Consider the following 19,891-nt stretch of genomic DNA (forward strand, 5'->3'; position numbering starts at 1 on the left):
ATGGTAAAAATTCAAACAACATAAAGGTTTGCATTTCATCAGTGGACAGAGTCCAGAGATGTCTCTTAGAATTTTTTTTTTTAACTATTAGAAGTTTATACTTAAATGCTTGTTTTGCTTTTTCAGATTTTAAATGTAGGAGATATTCCTTACTTTTTTTTTTTTTTTTTTTTTAATATTTTATTTATTTATTTATTTATTTATGGCTGTGTTGGGTCTTCGTTTCTGTGTGAGGGCCCTCTCCAGTTGTGGCAAGTGGGGGCCACTCTTCATCGCGGTGCGCAGGCCTCTCACTATCGCGGCCTCTCCCGCTGCGGAGCACAGGCTCCAGACGCGCAGGCTCAGCAGTTCTGGCTCACGGGCTTAGTTGCTCCGTGGCATGTGGGATCCTCCCAGACCAGGGCTCGAACCCGTGTCCCCTGCATTGGCAGGCAGATTCTCAACCACTGCGCCACGAGGGAAGCCCCCTTACTTTTTAAAAATGAAGCAATACAGACTATATATCCCTTAAGGAAAATGAATCTCTCTAGTCCTTTTTCTCCCTTGTGTCCACTCTTGACTCTCTGAACTGTTTTCCACATAGCCACTGAGTGATCTTGTGAAATTGTAAATACATCAGATGACAGTCCCCAGCGGCTTCTCATTGCTCTTTGAGTACAATCCAAACACTTCAGCGTGGTATTCCACTTTCCTCCAGATCTGGGTCCTACTAACTCACTCGTATCTTATTTTTTACTTCTTTATCTGCTTGTTTTGTTCTCACCACTAGCATGTAAGCTTCTTGAGAGAAGTAATCCCTTATACCTTGTAACCCTTCCTAAGATAGCCATTGAGTATAAACACTACCAGTTTTCCCCCACTCTTCTGTATTATCTCTTGTTACTATGGAGGGGCTGCTGGCCGCTGTCATTGTTAATATTAAATTTGCCACGCAGCCACTTCATTCTAAAGGTTGCCTAGTATCCCATTTTGTGGCCACACCATAATTTATTTGACCAGTCATCTGATGCTGGATGTTTAGATTGTTCACAGACGTTTGCTCTTTAGGTGAAACTTACCTCCCCTGCCCAGTAGATGGTCAGCATCCCAAAGATGGTGACCTGCTCTCCTCTTCCTTCCTCATTCCCCAGAGATGATCACCCCACAACGAGTTCTCAGTAATTTCCTTGACAAAAGGAGAGCACTAAACTCTCCTAAGTCCAGTAGAGTCCCACCCTCTTTCTTTACTCAGCTTGATAGAATTGACAATAAATGTTTTATACCATGATAAACTTAGTTTCATCATCATGTTAAGTACTTATTAGATATTTTCACTGAATTTTTCATTCCAAATAAGCAGATGATAAATGCTTTCATGCAGCTTTCACCTTTTATAAGAAATAGCTAAATGTTTGCATTTCCTGAAGGCAAAAAAGTATGGATAGTAAGTTATCCTTTGATGATCGCTCATGACCAGCGGGAAAGGATCTCACAGCGGCAGGCTATTTTGATCCATTCGGGCTTCCATTTTCAGGTTCACGGCCGCGGCCACCTCTGCTCCTGTTCACAGCTCACAGAGCGCACCCTCAATGCTGCCATTCTCCTCGGCCTCCAAGCCAGCATCTTCTGGACCTCTCAGCCACCCTGCACCTCTCTCGGCATCATCCAGTTCCTTGTCATCCAAGTCCTCAGTCTCTTCCTCAGTATCGGGTATGATTTTAAGGAAACTGCTTTAGAGCTCAATCCTGAATTCCCAGATGAATATTTTTCTAAGTTGTGGGACTTCCCTGGCGGTCCAGTGGTCAGGACTCAGCGCTTTCACTCCCAAGGGCGCGGATTCAATCCCTGTTTGGGGAACTAAAATCCTGTAAGCTGCACGGCACGGCCAAAAAAAATTTTTCCAAGTTGTTTAAAAATCCTTACTTGTAAGGACTGTTGTTTAAATCCTTTTTCTTGTTTCCTGTAACTCACAATGAAGTCCTGTGGCTTTTGTACTCTGGATTGGGAAGGTTCACAGTGGCCTCAGTGCTGCCATGCTGTCTCCATCTTGTTGTGGGACATTTATCTTCACGCAGAGCCTGCCCTACGTGAAGGTCAGTCACAGAGCAAGTCTTTAAGCCACATAGATGAGAAGGAGCCTACGGTGGCTTTATGCTTATTTCCTCTGATGACTGTCTTTGGGTTTTCACACTCAGCCCTACCGCAAGCAAATTTATTAAATAAAGATCATAAATGGGAATAATGATTATAGCCAAGTTGAAGTGCATTATAAAACCCCATGAGTAAATGTACCCAGCCTATCTCTTTCTTCTTTCAAACCTACAGAAAGGTTGCATAAATTATATTCTGAATACCATGCCCTTCCCTGAGAGTCAACACTTGCTAACATTCTGCACCATTTGCTTTATGTCTTTTTTTTTTTTTTTTTTTTTTAATTTATTTTAGGCTGTGTTGGGTCTTCATTACTGCGCGCGGGGGCTTCTCATTGCGGTAGCTTCTCTTGTTGCAGAGCACGGGCTTCAGTAGTTGTAGCTCGAGGGCTCTAGAGCGCAGGCTCAGTAGTTGTGGCTTGCAGGCTTAGTTGCTCCACGGCATGTGGGGTCTTCCCGGACCAGGGCTCGAACCCGTGTCCCCTGCATTGGCAGGTGGATTCTTAACCACTGCGCCACCAGGGAAACCCCGTCTTTCCTTTTTAATGTAATTTTTTTTCTAAAACATTTGAAAGTTAATTGCAGGCGTGAAACACTTCACCCCTAGGAACTTCTTTATGTTTCCTAAAAATAAGGGCACTCAATACATTGTCACACTGAGGAAATTTAACAGTAATCCAGTCTACAGCCAGTATTCACATTTCCACAGTTGTCCTTTTAATGTTCTTTGTAGCCGTTTTTCCCCCCCTCCAATCCAGGAGCCACTCAAGGATCACACGTTATATTCCGATTTTGTCTCGTTAGTCTCAACCAGTTTCTCACCTTTTTTGTCTTTCTCAACATTAACATTCGTGAAGAGGTCAGGCCAGTTAGTTTTGTGGACTGTCCCTCAATTTGGATTTGAGAGTTTCCACATGGTGAGATTCACATGAAACATTTTGAGCAGTAATACCACATAGGTGATGTACATCACATCACATGATTTCTTTTTGTCCTGACGTAAGTGATGTCAGTTTGCTCACATGGTTGGGATGGTGTTTGTCAGATCTGTCTCAGTTTTTAAGTTGGTTGCTTCTGTGAATTCCAGTGATAATACCTAGCCAGACATACTTGGGTAGCCATTTGGTGTTTGAGCGTCAGGAATAATTTTATCTTGATAGATATTGAGCAAGCATTGAGCTGTGAAATTCCTGAAATCTTCTCTCTTACCTATTGCTCAGGAGAAAGGGCTGCCTTGTGGCGTTTGCCAAAGTCACGTCATTCTGGGACTTGTCATCAAATTCTGAAAAGCACCTGTCTGTGACCCAAAAAATTAACAAGCCTTCCTTAGTCTTTTCCCATGTTTTTACAGTTTGGGAGAGAGGAGATGTACCATAACACACGTACATTTTCTCCGTTTCCACCACTTACCACCCAGATCTCCCTACCCCCATTGACATATTTAATTCTTACAGTTTGGTGGGTCTTGGATTATTGGATTGCAATCCCAGTTGTACACTGGACGCAGTGGGGTATCCCCTCCCTAACCATTTAATCAGGCTCTCTGGAGATGAGGCTTGGGTATGAGTTTTGGTGTATTTTTTTAAAGAACTCCTAGGTGATTCTAATGCGCAACAGGGTGAGACTTGTCCTAGAGGCTTCCAGGAGGGTCCTGAAGACCTTGTGAGTTCTTACAGGGCGATGGGGATTACTGTTCTGGTGGTCTTTAAACTTTGCCCCCAGTTCCCAGAGGTGCATCAGGAGCCTCTGCGGGGAGTAAGGATGGGCCAAGTGGACAGCCTCCTGGGCCTCCACACCATCCACATACCTATTATCAGAGACACTCCAGTTCTACCTGCTTTACAAAGGAGTTTCCCGTTTTAAAATGTGATATGTGTTTTTTAGTTATTTGGGAACTGTGGGTGTCACTCTTGGTAACAAAGATCATAAACGGGGGCTAGGGACAATGAGAAACTTTTTTTTTTTAGATTTGAGGAAAGGATGTTCGCGATAGGAGAAATAACGGGAATAAATACTGTTTGTTTTAACTGACTTCTTGTTCCAGCAGGGCGATCTGCTCAGGGTGGTCCAAGTCCAGTGCCATCGATGGTACAGAAATCACCCAGGATAACCCCTCCAGTGGCCAAGTCCGGCTCTCCCCAGGTACGTTTAAACTCAACCTACAGTGCTGTGTTTATTAATTTACTGCCCAAAACATACATGTTTATAAAATGGGTTTTTGTGTTTTAGAATTCACACCTTTGAAATAGTATATAGGATTATGTGATAGGAAATACCAAAGTATGATCTTTGAATATTTGCAATGTGAGCTCATAAAAGCCATTTATCTCAACCCTAGAGTCTTAGAATTGTTTTCTCTGCTGGTTCCTGAGCTTATCCATGTTATGTTCCGTTTGTTGAATTCTCTTTATGTCTGAAGACTGTGGTGTAGCCCCTGATTTTTTTCTGTCATTCCCAAAGTAACCAAGAAATCTACGCACTGCCTTCTTTTTCTTTTTCTTTCCATAACAACTCAGTTTATTTTAGTTACTTAGTTTTTTACTAACATAGAATACACATGGGGGTAAAAAAGGATACATATGACACATGTCCACCTCAGTGAATTGTCACCAGCTGAATACACCTTGGTAACTAACACCCAGATCAAGAAATAGAACATACTAGGGTCCCAGAGTCCCCCTCATGTTCACCTATCTGGTCACAACTCTTGCCAAACAGGTCTCACTATTATGATTTCTAACAGCATAGCTTAGTTTAGCCTGTTTATACCTTCTGTAAAGTGGAATCATACAGTATATATTCTTGTGTCTGACTGTTTTGCTCAACATTATGTTTGTGAGATTTTTCCGTATCATTGTTGCTGTATGGAATTCATTGGGCAACTCTACTACAAGTTTCATTCCATCCTTGACAGGCATTTGAGTAGCTTCCGGGTTTGAGTCATTGTGAATAGTGTTGTTATGACCATGCTAGTTGACATCTTTGGGTTAATATGTGTGTGCGTTTTTGTTGGGCAGATACCTGGGAGTGGAATTGTTGGGTCATAGACTATTCGTCTATTCCTCTCAGTACGTTCCTACTAGGAGTGTATGAGTTCAGCCGCTCCACATCCTCACCACTCTTCGTATTTTTCATTGTTTATTGTTGTTGTATTTTGTGGTTTTGATTAGTATTTCCCTGATGACTAGTAAAATTCAGCTTTTTTTTCATATGACTATTAGCCATTTGACTATCTTCTTTTACAGGGTGTCTTTTGGGTTGTCTTTTACTGATCTGTAAGAGTTCGTTCCTTGTTGAATATGCACATGCATGTGCAAACACATACATATAATGCAAATACTAATACTTTCTCACTCTCTGAATTGCCTTTACATTCTCTTTGTGGTATCTTTTGATGACTACAGTTCTTAATTTTAGTATAATTCAATATATCAATTTTTCTTTTATAATGAGTGCTTTTTGTGTTCTGTTTTAGAAATCATTTCTTATTCCAAGGTCAAAAAGATGTTTTCCCAAAGTTTTATTATTTTACTTTTCATATTTAGATCTGCAGTCTATCATCTCCATTTATTTTTATGGTTTAACTTAAAGAGCATTTTCTGTCCATTTCCCACTTGATTACTTGAGTGCCCTCAGAACAGGAGTCATGTCTTTTCCTTCTGTCCCTCTCCCAGTCAACCTCCTTCCTGCCCCCAGCACACACCTGTACAGGCTCCACAGTAAATGGCCAGTTTACAGGTGTAGCTTTTGGCAGAAAGCATGACACATGGCATTTATTAAATAAAGCTGTTTTAATGAATGCTTATGCAGTCTAAAAACTGTCCATGTGTTAATTGCTGTAGGTATCAAATAATCCGAAAGCCATCTCAAGTTATAACATCTCTAAAGCAGAATTCTTGATTTCCATCTTCCCCAGAACCTGTTCCTTTTCTAGTATTCCCATCTCAGTAAGCAGCACTAACCAGGTAGTTTGCTCTACCCCCAGTCCAGAAGTCATCCTAGATTCCTCTCTTTAATAGCACCTCCCCCAGTCCATACTAGCAAAGGTCTTGCCAGCTCTGCTCTGTGATGTGTCATATGTCATAAATCCACATCTCTGTCCCCTGCTAACATCGTATTTCAGGCCATTATCATCTCTTCCCTCATTAGCCTCCTGACTCCTCTTCCTATTTCTCTTCCTACCTGTCACTGTCATCCATGCTCTATGTAGCAGTAGGAGGGATCCTTTAATATCATAAATCAGAGGATAGTTTAAACTCTCCTAAAACTCCGCTAGTACTTTTCCAACTCACTTAGAATAAAATCCAGACTCCTTGGAATAGCTTTACACGACCTGCCTCTGCCTGCCCCCAGCTCCCTCCCTGACTTGATGTGCCCACATTCACTTTATATCTTTGCCTCAAACTTGCCAAAGTCTTTCCTGCCTCAGATTCTTTGCACTTGCTCTTCTCACTGCCTGGAGGTGCTTCCCCTAGAGCTTTCCATAGCTTTCTCCCTTTCTTCAGGTCTCAGTGCAGAGGCAGTGCTCAGTGAGGGCTTTTGGGCTGTCTCATGTCAAGCAGTGCCCACTTTTATTCTCTCTATATGTTCCTGTTTACTTTTTTCATATCACTTATCACTAGCTGAAATTACCTGAGTTGTTTACTTCTTATTATCTGTCTTGTCCCGGTAGAATGTGAGTTCCATGAGAGTAGGGACCTCATCTACCTTGTTTACCTCTATCTAGAGCATGTCTTATACCAGGAAGGTACCCAGTAAATACGGGTTCAAAAGAGTGAGTGGTGGGACAGTGACGGTATTGTGAGAGCGCCGCACCTGTGATAGGCACGGAGCCACCTGCTCCAGGAAGCCATCACTTGGGGTGTGGGATGCACTTTAAAACCTTTGCCTTTCATTTCAGGCAAAATCACTTCAGCCTCCTGTTACAGAAAAGCAGGGACATCAGTGGAAAGAGTCAGATCCTGTGATGGCTGGAATCGGGGAGGAGGTAAATTTGTTTCTGCAGATTTTTCCAGAAGTAGCTCTGATAGTGAGACTTGACTGGCTCTGAGTGTGGACTCCTACGTGACTGTTTTATTCTGGCATTGAGCCTTGGCGTGTCCCGGGAGTCTGCGCTGTTAGCGGGCCCGGGAGCAGTGACAGACATGACTGCCGTGCCATTCAGACTGAGCCGTCCCCTCATTTGTGGCCTCTACAGGTCACTCACTTTCAGAAGGAGTTGGAAGAGTTGAAAGCCCGAACTTCCAAAGCCTGTTTCCAAGTGGGCACTTCTGAGGAGATGAGGATGCTGAGAACAGAATCAGATGACCTGCACACCTTTCTTTTGGAGATTAAAGAGACCACAGAGGTTTGTGTTTTTGATATTCTTCCTAAGTTGAATTGCACATTTGCAAATTGTTGTCCTGATACTCCACGGATGTATGTATTTTCTCTCTTCAGGAATCACCAGTCTTGTTTTTTATGTGGATGAGTGGTTTACCTAGGAATGCCTGACTTCAAATCCTACCTTTAGCACTTAATAATAAATTATGTGACTTTGGGCAAATTATTGCAGCTATTCTATATTTTAGTTTTCTCATGTGGAAAATGGAATAATAAGTACTTTCTACCCCATTGACACTTACAAGGCACTCCATAAAAGTTTATTCTAGTTGTTAATTTAGTTTAGATATATTTGAAAATTTACTAAGTTTTTTTTCTTGGTATAAAAGCAGACTTTAATGAAGATACTGTGGGTCATTTACAGGAGAAAATTTACTGTCTTTTATAGTAAATTGTTAGGTTATAAAGGGTTAAGTTTAAGGTAAAAGCAGGATACTTAAGAGCATATACAGTATAAAAATAACAAATATTTGTTGTTAACTGTTTATTTACTGTGTTACAATTATTACTACTTACTATGTGCCAGGCATATCTATATTATCTCATTGAATCCTCACAGCTTTTCTGTGTGGTAGGCACTATTATTCTTTTTGTTTTGCAAGAACAGGAAACCAAGGCTTAGAGAGATGAAGTAATTTGCCCAAAGCCACCCAGTTACTGAGTTATAGAGCCAGGATCCCAGTTCAGACTGCCTGACTCCAGAGCTCTGGTCTTAAATAACACACTTGGAAAGAGGAAGGTTCTCAAGGGTGGGGAAGGGATAAGTTGGGAATTTGGGATTAATAGATACTACTATATGTAAAGTAGATAGACAACAAGGACCTACTGTATAGTACAGGGAACTATATTCAATATCTTGTAATAACCCATAATGGAAAAGAATCTGAAAAAGAATATATATATATATATATATATATATGTGTGTGTATATATAACTGAATCACTTTACTGTACACTTGAAACATTGTAAATCAACTATACTTCAATAAAATTTTTAAAAATTAAAAAAAAAAAGAAAGAGGAAAGTTCTCCACGGTTTTAACAGTGATCATCTTTAGATGGCAGGATTACCAGTACTTGTCTTATTTCCTGAGTTTCTGATCATTAGAGTATGTATTTTTTTAATGAGGAAGGAAAAAAAATGAACATTAGTATCTTTCTTTCCAAGCAGTGAAATTCACTTTTTGCTATATTCATATGTTCATCATGTTAAATATTTGAGAAATACCACCTTCCTTGATCTAGAAAGAAAGGTTTATTTCTTGGAAATACCACTTTTGTATCAATTCATCCTCGTACCTTTTCTAGTCTCTTCATGGAGATATAAGTACCCTGAAAACAACTTTACTTGAGGGCTTTGCTGGTGTTGAAGAAGCCAGAGAACAAAATGAGAGAAACCGTGACTCTGGGTATCTGCACTTGCTCTATAAGAGGCCGCTGGACCCCAGGAGTGAGGCTCAGCTCCAGGTAGGAGAACCCCGCCAGAGCTGCTGAGAACAGACTCCTAGACAGGCGCTCCTTTGGGAGGTACACGCTTGCCCAACTGCTTGTACAAAGTTGTTCATTTCCTGTGAGTGTTGACCCACTTGGCATAGACTCCCTTCACTGTCGCAAAGGAAATGGCACTTTCCCACTTAAGGTTTTTTGGATTAAACAAAAACATAATTCTTAATTAAACCTTAAGATTGGTAGAGAGTAGCTGTTAAAAAAGATATGTTTAGAAATCAAATCAGGAATAATAATTATTAAACTAGCAACTGTTCATTGGGCACCAAGTACTCTGTGAGGTGTTTTTTTTTTTGTTTTTTTTTTAATATAAATATATTTGTTTATTTATTTATTTATTTTTGGCTGCGTTGGGTCTTCGTTGCTGTGCGTGGGCTTTCTCTAGTTGTAGTGAGCAGGGGCTACTCTTCGTTGCGGTGCACAGGCTTCTCATCGTGGTGGCTTCTCTTGTTGCGGAGAATGGGCTCTAGGCGCGCGGGTTTCAGTAGTTGTGGCACACGGGCTCAGTAGTCGTGGCTCGTGGGCTCTAGAGCGCAGGCTCAGTAGTTGTAGCGCATGGGCTTAGTTGCTCCACGGCATGTGGGATCTTCCCAGACCAGGGCTCGAACCCGTGTCCCCTGCATTGGCAGGCGGATTCTTAACCACTGCGCCACCAGGGAAGCCCTGTGAGGTGTTTTTTAATACATTATTTCTAGTCTTCAAACCCTGCTGCTCTGCAAGGTGAGAGTTACTGATCCCATTGTACAGATAAGGAACTGGAATGTCATAGGCTAAGGAGCTTGCCCAAGGTAATGTTGATTCTAGTAAGAGTGGGACCAGAATCGAAACTTCTACCTGCCGGGGCTCCTTCCTGTAACTATTAGCAAAGTTACTTTTCTCATTCTTAATTATTCCTATATTCTTTTTGAGCTAAATCTGAGTTTTGTTTCCATCTTTCAATTTATTCAAAATTGTTGCATCACAGCTTTAGTAGGGGTCATCTCCCAGCACCTTGCCTTTCCCTAGAATCAGGTAGGAAAGGGTGCAGGGGTGGCAGCACTGGCCTTCCTCACCTGGGACCTGAGGGTCTGTGAGTATGGTGAACCCCCTCCTGCCTCAGGATTTGAGGCTGCAGACTCTACTGTTGCTGTCATTTCCATCCCACACCTGGTAAGCATACTGACAGTAGGAAAATGAAAGAAGTGGAGGCCTCCCAGAAAGGCTGAGGAACCCCTGCTGTGTCCTGCCGCCCTTGAGGTATTCCTAGGTGTGTCCTTCTCTTGCGGATGGTAACCCTCTTAGCAGAGAGTGCCGACCACCTGCTTACCACTCATCAAATTACAGGCCTCCACATTGAATCTGGTTACTCTTTCTTCCTGTGTGCCTTTTCACCCCTTGCTCTGTGTGCAAACTAAAAGAATTCAGCTTTGGGTGAACCACTTTCCCCATTCAAGGGAAATAATTTTCTCTTTTCCACAGTGCTAAGTAGATAATAATAGCTAGCATTTATTGAATGCATACCATATACAAAAGAAAGATAAGGAGTCAGAGACGCAGGAACTACCCAAGTCTCACCACTAATAAATGCTGGACCCTGGAGCCTGGGCGGTCTGGCTCAGAGCCTGTGGTGTTCAGCACTACACTGCAGCTGGATAAGTAGCAGCAGAAAGATGGACTTGTAAATACAACGTGGGGTGTGTTGCTGTGGGATTGCAGATGGGGGAGCAGCTAAGCCACAGAAAAATATTTGTGATAGGCCTTAAAAGAAAAGTTTTTTTTTCCTGGCAGACAAAGTTGGGAGGGCATTCAGAAGAAACAAGATTAGTTAATGCACAGAGGTGTGGTCACATGTGAAGTGTCCACAGTAAAGGGCCTCCGTGTAGTCCTGGAGCACTGAGTTGAAATTTGTATTTGATGCTCAGGTTACTGCTGCTTCCTAGAATCAGCCTGGCTCTCTTTAAATGACATTTTCTTCTTCAGTTAAGACACATACCCTTGTCCAAAAATAATTTTGAAAATACAGTTAAACACATTAAGATCTTTGTACAGATGTAAAGAGTGTTTTCCACTGTAAAGCACATTGTCTTCATTTGTATACATGTTTAATGGAATGCTTCGTTTTCATTAATGGAATGCTATATTTTTTTAATTTTTGAGAGTCAAATGGTATAGCCATGAAGGTTAACACTGGACCAATATTTAAAGAAAATTATTGCAGGCCTAAAATAAATTAATAGGTAAGACTTTTAATAATGGTAAATTCAGTTTCTAGTGCTGATACTATTCTTTGTTTTTGAGAAATGAGTTTTTCCCCACTGGTGAGATGACTTCTGTGTTCTACTCTATGAACAGATAGGTGCAGAATTATTTTCAGCACTGTTTTGTAGAATAATTTTGTCTGTATTACAGTTAATTTCATGGGTGGGAGAGCAAAAGCTAAATGGGTGCCCTGTCGGAGTAACAGAGTGCAGTGGAAAATTCCTAGGCCATGTGGAGATACTTTACAGGAGCTGAAAATGAGAACTAAGCAAGAACATTGGTTCCCTAGAGGCCCTAGGCCGATACGCCCTTTCTGTTTCCCTTTTCTTCACACCACCTCTCTGTCACACGCTTTAAAAGGTTGAGTTGCTGTTTTTCATTTGAATTATAACATTCTAATGATTGTATTAAAGCCTGTTAACGTTTCCCTTGTTCATTATGGTTCTCAGTATAAAAAGACTTCAAAGTCATTTTAACTGTTTTGATACACCTTCCTGCAAGCTACTGGACAACTGAGTCATTTTGACATTTCATTTTTTTCTTGTAGGAAATTCGGCGCCTTCATCAGTATGTGAAATTTGCTGTCCAAGATGTGAATGATGTTCTAGACTTGGAGTGGGATTGGCATCTGGAACAAAAGAGAAAACAAAAGTGAGCGAGGCCTATCATCCACTGTGTAGATAGTTGCTGTAGCCCTTTTAAAGGATCATTCAGGAGGATTTATAAAAAACCCTACAAAGGTTCATTCTCTTTGACCCAGTCATTATACATCTAGAAATTTGTTCTACAGAAATAATAGCAATATTCACAATAATTTACATAGAACAATTTATATTACAGCACAATTTATGAGAGTGAAAAATTGGATTCAGTCTAGTTACCCAAAAGTTAGAGGAGTGGCTAATAAATCTGGTCACATTTTTTTCTTAATGCAGAATACTGTGTAACCGTTGAATCGCATATTCTCAAAAAAATCATGTTAAATATGTTTTGTGTTACATGAACTATACAAAATATATAATCCTGTAACTAATTATTAGGTATAAAATATAAAATATGAAAAAGGTAAGACATACAATCAAACTAGGTGACCTCATTGTGGAGGTCTAATGTAGAAAAGGCTGGAAATAAATCTGTCAAAATACTCATACCTGCAAGATGAGATTAAGAGGAATGTTTCTTTTATACTTTTCTGTATATTCCAAATTTTTCTTTGGAGGAAACATTCCTGATTAGTATGGATACCTAAAAGGATGAGAGGAGTGGTAACAGAGGTAGAGGAAAACCTTCTATCCTAATCTTCCATCCGTGGATATTTGGTTTTATGCCTCGTGTTTTCCAGAAGGAATAGAATGCAGTACATTGTGAAAGCAGTAAGGTGCCCACAAGAAATGTGAAAACCAGGTCAGCCCTCAAAATGCTAGATTTCTGAAACACCTATACTTGATTAATGTGATTAGCCTTGTAAGGAAACAAACCAGGAAATGATCTATTCGCTTGTTTACAAAGCTGTGAGGTCACAGACTTTTTTTTTTTTATTTTAATTAATTAATTAATTAATTTATGGCTGTGTTGGGTCTTCGTTTCTGTGCGCGGGCTTTCTCTAGTTGTGGCAAACGGGGGCCACTCTTCATCGCGGTGCGCGGGCCTCTCACTATTGCGGCCTCTCTTGTTGCGGAGCACAGGCTCCAGACATGCAGGCTCAGTAGTTGTGGCTCACGGGCCCAGCTGCTCCGCGGCATGTGGGATCTTCCCAGACCAGGGCTCGAACCCGTGTCCCCTGCACTGGCAGGCAGATTCTCAACCACTGCGCCACCAGGGAAGCCCCGGTCACAGACTTTTAAGTGGGGCAACCTGGGTGTTGTGTCGGGGGCAGGGCTAGAAGGTGTTTAAAGTTCAGTAAACAGAATTTAATACATTGTATTCTACAGTGTGGAGAAAGGCTTTGTGCCCGACCTGAGGAGCATAGGTATGGGAAGACAGAGGTGAACGTTGATCCTCCAGACACTGGCAGGGGGAAGGTTCTGTGGCCTGGAGCACTTGTCCCCGTGGGCAGTTGGGCCCCTTTAGAGATTTCAGAGCTTACTCCCCCAGTTCGGAATTCATGTTCCCCCCCATGTGAGAGAATGGCTTGACCCGACAGTGAGAACGTTCTGCTCTGCTTGACAGTTGGATTTCTCTTTGCTAATTAATAAGTTGGCTTTTTAAAAAGTGCATGATGGGGACTTCCCTAGCGATCCAGTGGTTAAGACTCCGTGCTTCCACTGCAGGGGGCACTGGTTCGATTCCTGGTCAGGGAACTAAGATCCCACAAGCTGCACGGCCAATAACATAAAATAAAATAATAAAAAAATTTAAAAATTAAAATAAACAATAAAAAGTGCATGATGCTAACAGAGAAGCCAGGCTTTGTTCTCCTTTAAACAACCCCATGGATTTTCTACTTAACGTGCTTTTTTTTTTTTCTCTGCACTTGGGCTTTCTTTAGTTGCGGTGAGTGGGGGCTACTCTTCGTTGCAGTGCGCGGGCTTCTCATTGCGGTGGCTTCTCTTGTTGCGGAGCACGGGCTCTATCTAGGCACGCAGGCTCAGTAGTTGTGGCTCGTGGGCTTAGTTGCTCCCTGGCATGTGGGATCTTCCTGGACCAGGGCTCGAACCCGTGTCCCCTGCAATGGCAGGCAGATTCTTAACTACTGCACTGCCAGGGAAGTCCCTTAATGTGCTTTTTTTAAGTTCCCTTTCTGTAGAGTTCAGATTCTTAAATCTGTACAATTTTCTAGCACTTCTCTGTTTTGGGCCCTTCTCTAGATGTTGCCTTGTACCCTATTGAAATGCCTATTAAAAATATATGTTGAACTAACTACCTTGTCACCAGAAAGAAAGGGACAGTTGTCCCTGTCTTCTTGTAATTCTTTTGGGTGGGTGACCCCCCTGCTGCTAAATCGTGTGCTGTTCCTCTGTTTCAGTGTTGACAGCACTCTGAAGAAATGACTGACTGACTCCCTAGATTTCCCTGCACCCTTGGGCTTTTTCTTTTTATTTCATATAATTTACATACAGAGGAATATGCATATCCTAAATATACAGCTGGATGAATTTTCCCCCATTTCTTCCCTGGAACCCATCTGAGGTTCTGTCTGGCTGTGCTGTCCTCTGCTGCAGGCCCGGTCCTGCACAGCCGAAGCTGCTCTTTCCTCCTTCCACTTTATCCTCGTTAGGCTTTCACCCCCTTTTTATGTTCTAGTACTTTCTTGATGTTTCTTTCCCACTAGTGGTTCTCCAGTTTAGTCTTCTCACTGTTAACAGTTGTGGTCTTTTTTTTTCCATTCAGTGGGGAGTTCCTTTACTTGAACCATTCACATTTAATTCTTTCCTCCTTGCTCTCAACAGGCGCCTGCTTGTGCCAGAGCGAGAGACGCTGTTTAACACCCTTGCCAACAACCGGGAAATCATCAACCAACAGAGGAAGAGGCTGAATCACCTGGTGGATAGTCTCCAGCAGCTCCGTCTTTATAACCAAACCTCCCAGTGGGGCCTTCCCTTGGATGTTCCCTCGCAGAGCAGCACTCACAGGTGTGCAGGAGAATGGGCCTGTTAACGCCCCGTGCACTCAGTAAATGTGGCTGGATGAACGAATGAATAGTCTGTTAGGTGGAGTAGTCCTAGAATGGTTCACATGTGGCTTTGAAAGTGACTCTGCTGTCTTTCACCTGTGTGAGCCTGGTCAGATTCCTCACCCTCTCTGATCCTCTGTTCCTTTGCCAAAAAGTAGGGCTAACAATACGTGCCTCGTGGGATTACTGGAGAGTTTAAAGCTAAGTCTTTAAAGCACCTAGTAGTGTGCCTGATGAAACAGATGCTCAATAGATGATAACAGACACTGTAGTCACAGTATTATTGTTTAATTGAAAATTAACTGTCAGGGTTAGGTTGACCAATTTGTCTTGAAGCTCAGATTTATCATTTTGCAAGAGTGTGGAGATTTCAGACCCTGCAGTTAGACAGTTTACCCCTGAAGTTACCAAGGTGGTCTTGTATTTCTGCCTTTAGGCCGAATGTGTAGATTTTAATTGCCCTTCCTGCTGGAGCCCCGTTGGTGGTGTGTTTGCTCTGGGGTTGGGATATAATATTGAGACTGTGATCTCTTTCCTCTTGGATTAATTTCCTTGATTGGTCAGATTTTCCATTTCTGTATTGGGATGCTCTCATATCTTGCCTTTAGATTTAGGAGGATAATGTACCACCACCATCCCCCTGATTTCTCAGGTCGTAGTTGGTTCATATGTAACACTATCCTATTTCAGTTTTGACAGTGACCTCGAAAGCCTGCGCAATGCTTTGTTGAAAACAACCATAGACTCTCAAACCAAACCCTTGCCCAAAGTCCCAGGTAAATGAGTTCTTCCCAGTCTTTAAACTCTCTTTGTTCTCTTTCATCTACTGACATCTTAAAAACCGAGTCTTATGCATTTATGGGTTCATGAATTTCTTGCAGCTAAACTGTCCCCCGTGAAACAGGCACAGCTGAGAAACTTCTTGGCCAAGAGGAAGACCCCACCGGTGAGATCTACTGCTCCAGGTAGAGGAAACTGGTCCTGAATTTTTAGGATAAACCATATAGTACATGGTGTGGGAGTAGGATGGGGGGTGTGTGTGTGTGTGTGTTTTTCTTTGGTTCTTAATGGGAGATAGAGAAAATGTCCCCAGAATCTGTCATCCATTTGAATATTGGGGTAAGAAGCAGCTTATACATGGTCAATGAAGCAGTTCAAGGTAGTTATTCTGGCTTTTACACTGTGTTTTCCACAGTCCTTAGGTTCTGTGGCAGTGACTCCCAAGGGTTTTGGGGGAAGCTGAGCTGACTCCAGGGGTCCTAGCCTCTGCTTTAGCTAGAGAAGCTTTACTTTTCTGATTGGTATGGGGTTTTGAGTAAGGCTACATTTGAAAAAAAGACGTTCTAAGAAGAAAAAAAAAAACGACAGATTAGGGAATGATGGCTAAAAACACTTGCTGAAAAGAAGCCATATACCCGATAAAAAATATTTTGTCATGAAATTATCTATATAATTACCTGAATTTTCTTTTAAAAAACTATTTGTTAGATGCAACTTTAGGCATAACCCTGCTTTGCTCTAGTGCCTGTAACTGCTTTTTTCTTTGAAATTATGTTTTGAGTTGAAATTTTTTTTTTTTTTGGCTGCATTGGGTCTTCGTTGCTGTGCGTGGGCTTTCTCTAGTTGTGATGAGCCGGGGCTACTCTTCATTGCGGTGCGCGGGCTTCTCATTGCGGTGGCTTCTCCTGTTGCGGAGCACGGGCTCTAGGCGCGGGCTGTGGTAGTTTCAGCACGCGTAGCCAAGCTTTTTGGAAAATCAGGATCCAGCCCAGGATTGTACATTGCATTAAGCTGCTGTTCTCTTTAGTCTCCTTTATTTTTCCTTTTTGACAGTTTTACTACTTAAGCTTGCCTCCCCAAACACCGTAATTTGGTTTTGCCTGTTTTTTGGGCTTTGGATACTGCGGAAGGCCATTTATTTATTCTCTGGATGGGTTTCTCTTACTCCACACCAGGTTTCTAAGAGTCATCCATGTTGCTGCATGTAGCTGTTTGTTTTTGTTGTTTTGGTGTATGAATATACTGCATTTGTTTATCTATTCTCCTTTTGGTGGACATTCACTGTTTGCAGTTTTTAGCTGTAACATAGTAGAATATTGCTCTGAACATTCTTGTGCTTGTCCCTTGGGGTACACGTGTATGTCTTTTATGTGGTCATGTGGCTCCGAGTGGAATTGTGTCTCGTACTCTGTCCCTGTGCTCAGCTTCAGATTGTGCGTGCAGTTCTCCAGAGTGGTTGTACCGAGTCACACTTGGCCATCAGTGTATGAATATTCCAGCTGTTCCACAGCCTTGCCAAGCCTGATGTTATCAATCTTTTTTCTTTTAACTCTGCTGGTGTCACCTTTTTATATGTTTAATTACCATTTGGGTATCTTCTTTTGTGAAGTGCCTGATTAAATCCTTTGCTCATCTGTCTATTGGATAATCTGTCCTGCTGATTTGTAAAAGTTTTTATCAGTTCTTGATACCAGCCTTTTGTTGGTTATGTGAGTTTGTAGTTATTCACTTTGTTGCCTTTTTAGCCTCTTAGTATCTTTTGGCAAAGAGAAGTTCTTAATTTTAAAACAGATTTTTCAGCCCTTTCTTTTATGGTCAGTTCCTGTTCTGTTGAAATCTTTCTCTACCTCTAGGTAACAAGAGTATGTATGCACCTTTATTATTGTCTAGAAATGTTAATGCTTTGCCTTTCAAATTAGGTCTGCTATCTACCTGGAATTGATTTTTTTTAAACAACTTTATTGAGGTATAATTTGCATATCATAAAATTCACCTGTTGTAAGTGTATATAGTTTGACTATTTTTGGTAAATTTACAGAATTGTATAACCATCACCACATTCCAGTTTTAAAACATTTCCATCACTTAAGAAGTTGCCTCATGCTGTTTGTAATCAGTTCCTATTCTGCTCCCAGCAACCACTGATCTGTTTTCTTTCTCTGTGGAACTGCCTTTTTTTAGAAACTGCGTATAAATGGAATCATATGTAGTCTTTTGCTTTGGCTTCTTTCCCTTAGTATAACTTTGAGGTTCACCCATGATGTGTATCATGTATTAGTAGTTCATTCCTTTTTTTGCTGAATGGTATTCCATTGTATGGGTAGACCATATTTCGTTTATACTATCTGGAATTGGTTTTTGTGTATGATACAAAGTATCGCTCTCATGTCATTTTTTTGTATTTAGATATCTGATTGTCCCAGCACTGTTCAGTGAAGATTCTTCCTCCCTGCTTAGTGGCCACCTTTGTTGTAAATCGGTTTTCCTTATACTCGTAGGTCTGATGGTCTGTACACTGATGAGAAACCACTGCCACCGCACTGCCTCAATTAACTGGTGCTAAAATAAGTCTCGATACTGTTTTTTTTTTCTAGATCCTAAAGCTGTGCTGTTCAATATGGTAGCCTGTTCAAATTTAAATTAATAAAAATTAAATAAAGTAAAAAATTCAGTTAATCCCAGCAGCCACATTTCAAGTGCTCACTAGGTACATGTGACTAGTGGCTACTGTAATGGGAAATGCAGACATAGAACATTTCATCATCGCAGAAAGTTCTACAGTCTAGAGTAGGGGTTGGCAAACTGTTTCTTAAAGAGCTGGATAGTAAATATGTAGTAAATATGTAGTTTCTATGGTACCTAGTGAACTCTGCCCTTGTAATGGGAAAGCAGCCACAGACTGTATGTAAACAGATGGGCATGCCTATGCTTCAGTAAAATTTTATTTATAAAAGCAAGCAGCTAGCTCATGGTTGTAGTTTGCTGACCCATGATCTAGAATGTTTTGGCTCTTCTTGGTGCTTTCCATTTCCATATTAATATTATAATTGTCTTATTAAGTTCTACCACCATCAGCCCTCAAAGAGTTGAGATTTTGATTGGGATTGTATTGAATCTCTGAATTGACTTAAAAGAATTGACATTTGTACAGTGTTGATCTTTCATTTCCTAGACATGGCGTATGTTTATTTGGGTCTTTAATTTTTCTGCATGGAGGACATGCACATCTTTTGTTAGATTTATTCCTAAGTTTGATATTTTTGATGCTTTTATAATGAGGGGGGTTTTTTCCTTAAATTTCACTTTATGCTTTATTTTATGTTAGATATAGTATATAGAAATGTGCTAGATTTTTTGGTATGTTGACTGAATCTAGCATCTTGGCTAACTCATTTCAAATAATATGTCTGTAGCTATTTCTTGGACTTTCTGTGGAAACAATTATATCTTCCATGGATATGAACACTTTTGTTTCTGCTTTTTATTTAATTTTCTTACCTTATTTCACTAGCTAGACCCTCCAATGCAGAGTCCAATAAAAGGGGCGAGTAGGCATCCTTGCCTTGATCTCAAAGGGAACACTTTCTGTAGTTCCTTACAAGATGTGAGGTTTGCTGCGTCTACTGAGATGATCATGATTTCTACCCCTTCTCCTTCCTGTTAATGTGGCTTTCTGCCTGTCCTGATCTGAGCTAGAATTTAAGCAGAGTAAGATTCTTTAGGTTTCAGTGGGGCCCCCTTTCTAGTGCCAGGAAGGTAGCTGCATCCTTGATCACAGCAGGAAGCAGCATGTGTCAGCTGCGGAGGCAGCATCATTGGGACAGTTGAGCAGGCCAGGCCTCTGCAAGTGAGCATGGCCATTGCATTTTTCAATTGATGGGTGTCCCTCCACCCAAATCCAATGAATGGCATCAGAAAGATGAAGGAAGGAAACTGAGAGAACCCCCAGGTGGTGTCAGACCTTGGGAGTTAAAGTTATTTCTGTTTTCTATCCAGTTCCTGAAGGTGATGAGTCTGAGTCATCTCTTGTTGCTATTAACTCTCAGGAAGTGGGATTTTAGAGAAATTAGTGAGAGCAGTGTGGCCCTAAGAGAGTGTGGGGTTTATATTAGTCTTCTGTGGATGCCGTGTAACAAATTATCACAGATGTAGTGGCTTATAACACCACCTGTTTATAATCTCCCGGTTGTGTGTGTCAGAAGTCCAGGCGCAGCATGGCCCTGCTGGGTCCTCTGCTCGGGCC

The 19,891-nt window shown here is 41.4% G+C and overlaps 1 protein-coding gene across 3 annotated transcripts in view; it reads left to right on the forward strand.

The window, feature by feature from the left end:
* Positions 1-19,891, forward strand: part of NUP214 (nucleoporin 214) — a 100,369-nt gene that overhangs the window by 22,506 nt on the left and 57,972 nt on the right. For 2 of the 3 annotated variants that reach the window (XM_059925854.1, XM_059925852.1), the window contains exons 13-21: positions 1,514-1,689; positions 4,174-4,271; positions 7,030-7,116; positions 7,327-7,476; positions 8,820-8,978; positions 11,803-11,906; positions 14,645-14,827; positions 15,559-15,644; positions 15,750-15,833. In XM_059925854.1, the coding sequence (XP_059781837.1) occupies positions 1,514-1,689; positions 4,174-4,271; positions 7,030-7,116; positions 7,327-7,476; positions 8,820-8,978; positions 11,803-11,906; positions 14,645-14,827; positions 15,559-15,644; positions 15,750-15,833 (1,127 nt within the window). The remainder of the gene's footprint in view (positions 1-1,513; positions 1,690-4,173; positions 4,272-7,029; positions 7,117-7,326; positions 7,477-8,819; positions 8,979-11,802; positions 11,907-14,644; positions 14,828-15,558; positions 15,645-15,749; positions 15,834-19,891) is intronic. The other variant, XM_059925853.1, reaches the window with a different exon arrangement.

The sequence above is a fragment of the Balaenoptera ricei genome, chromosome 6 (genome assembly GCF_028023285.1).
Source record: "Balaenoptera ricei isolate mBalRic1 chromosome 6, mBalRic1.hap2, whole genome shotgun sequence".
Taxonomy (NCBI): domain Eukaryota; kingdom Metazoa; phylum Chordata; class Mammalia; order Artiodactyla; family Balaenopteridae; genus Balaenoptera; species Balaenoptera ricei.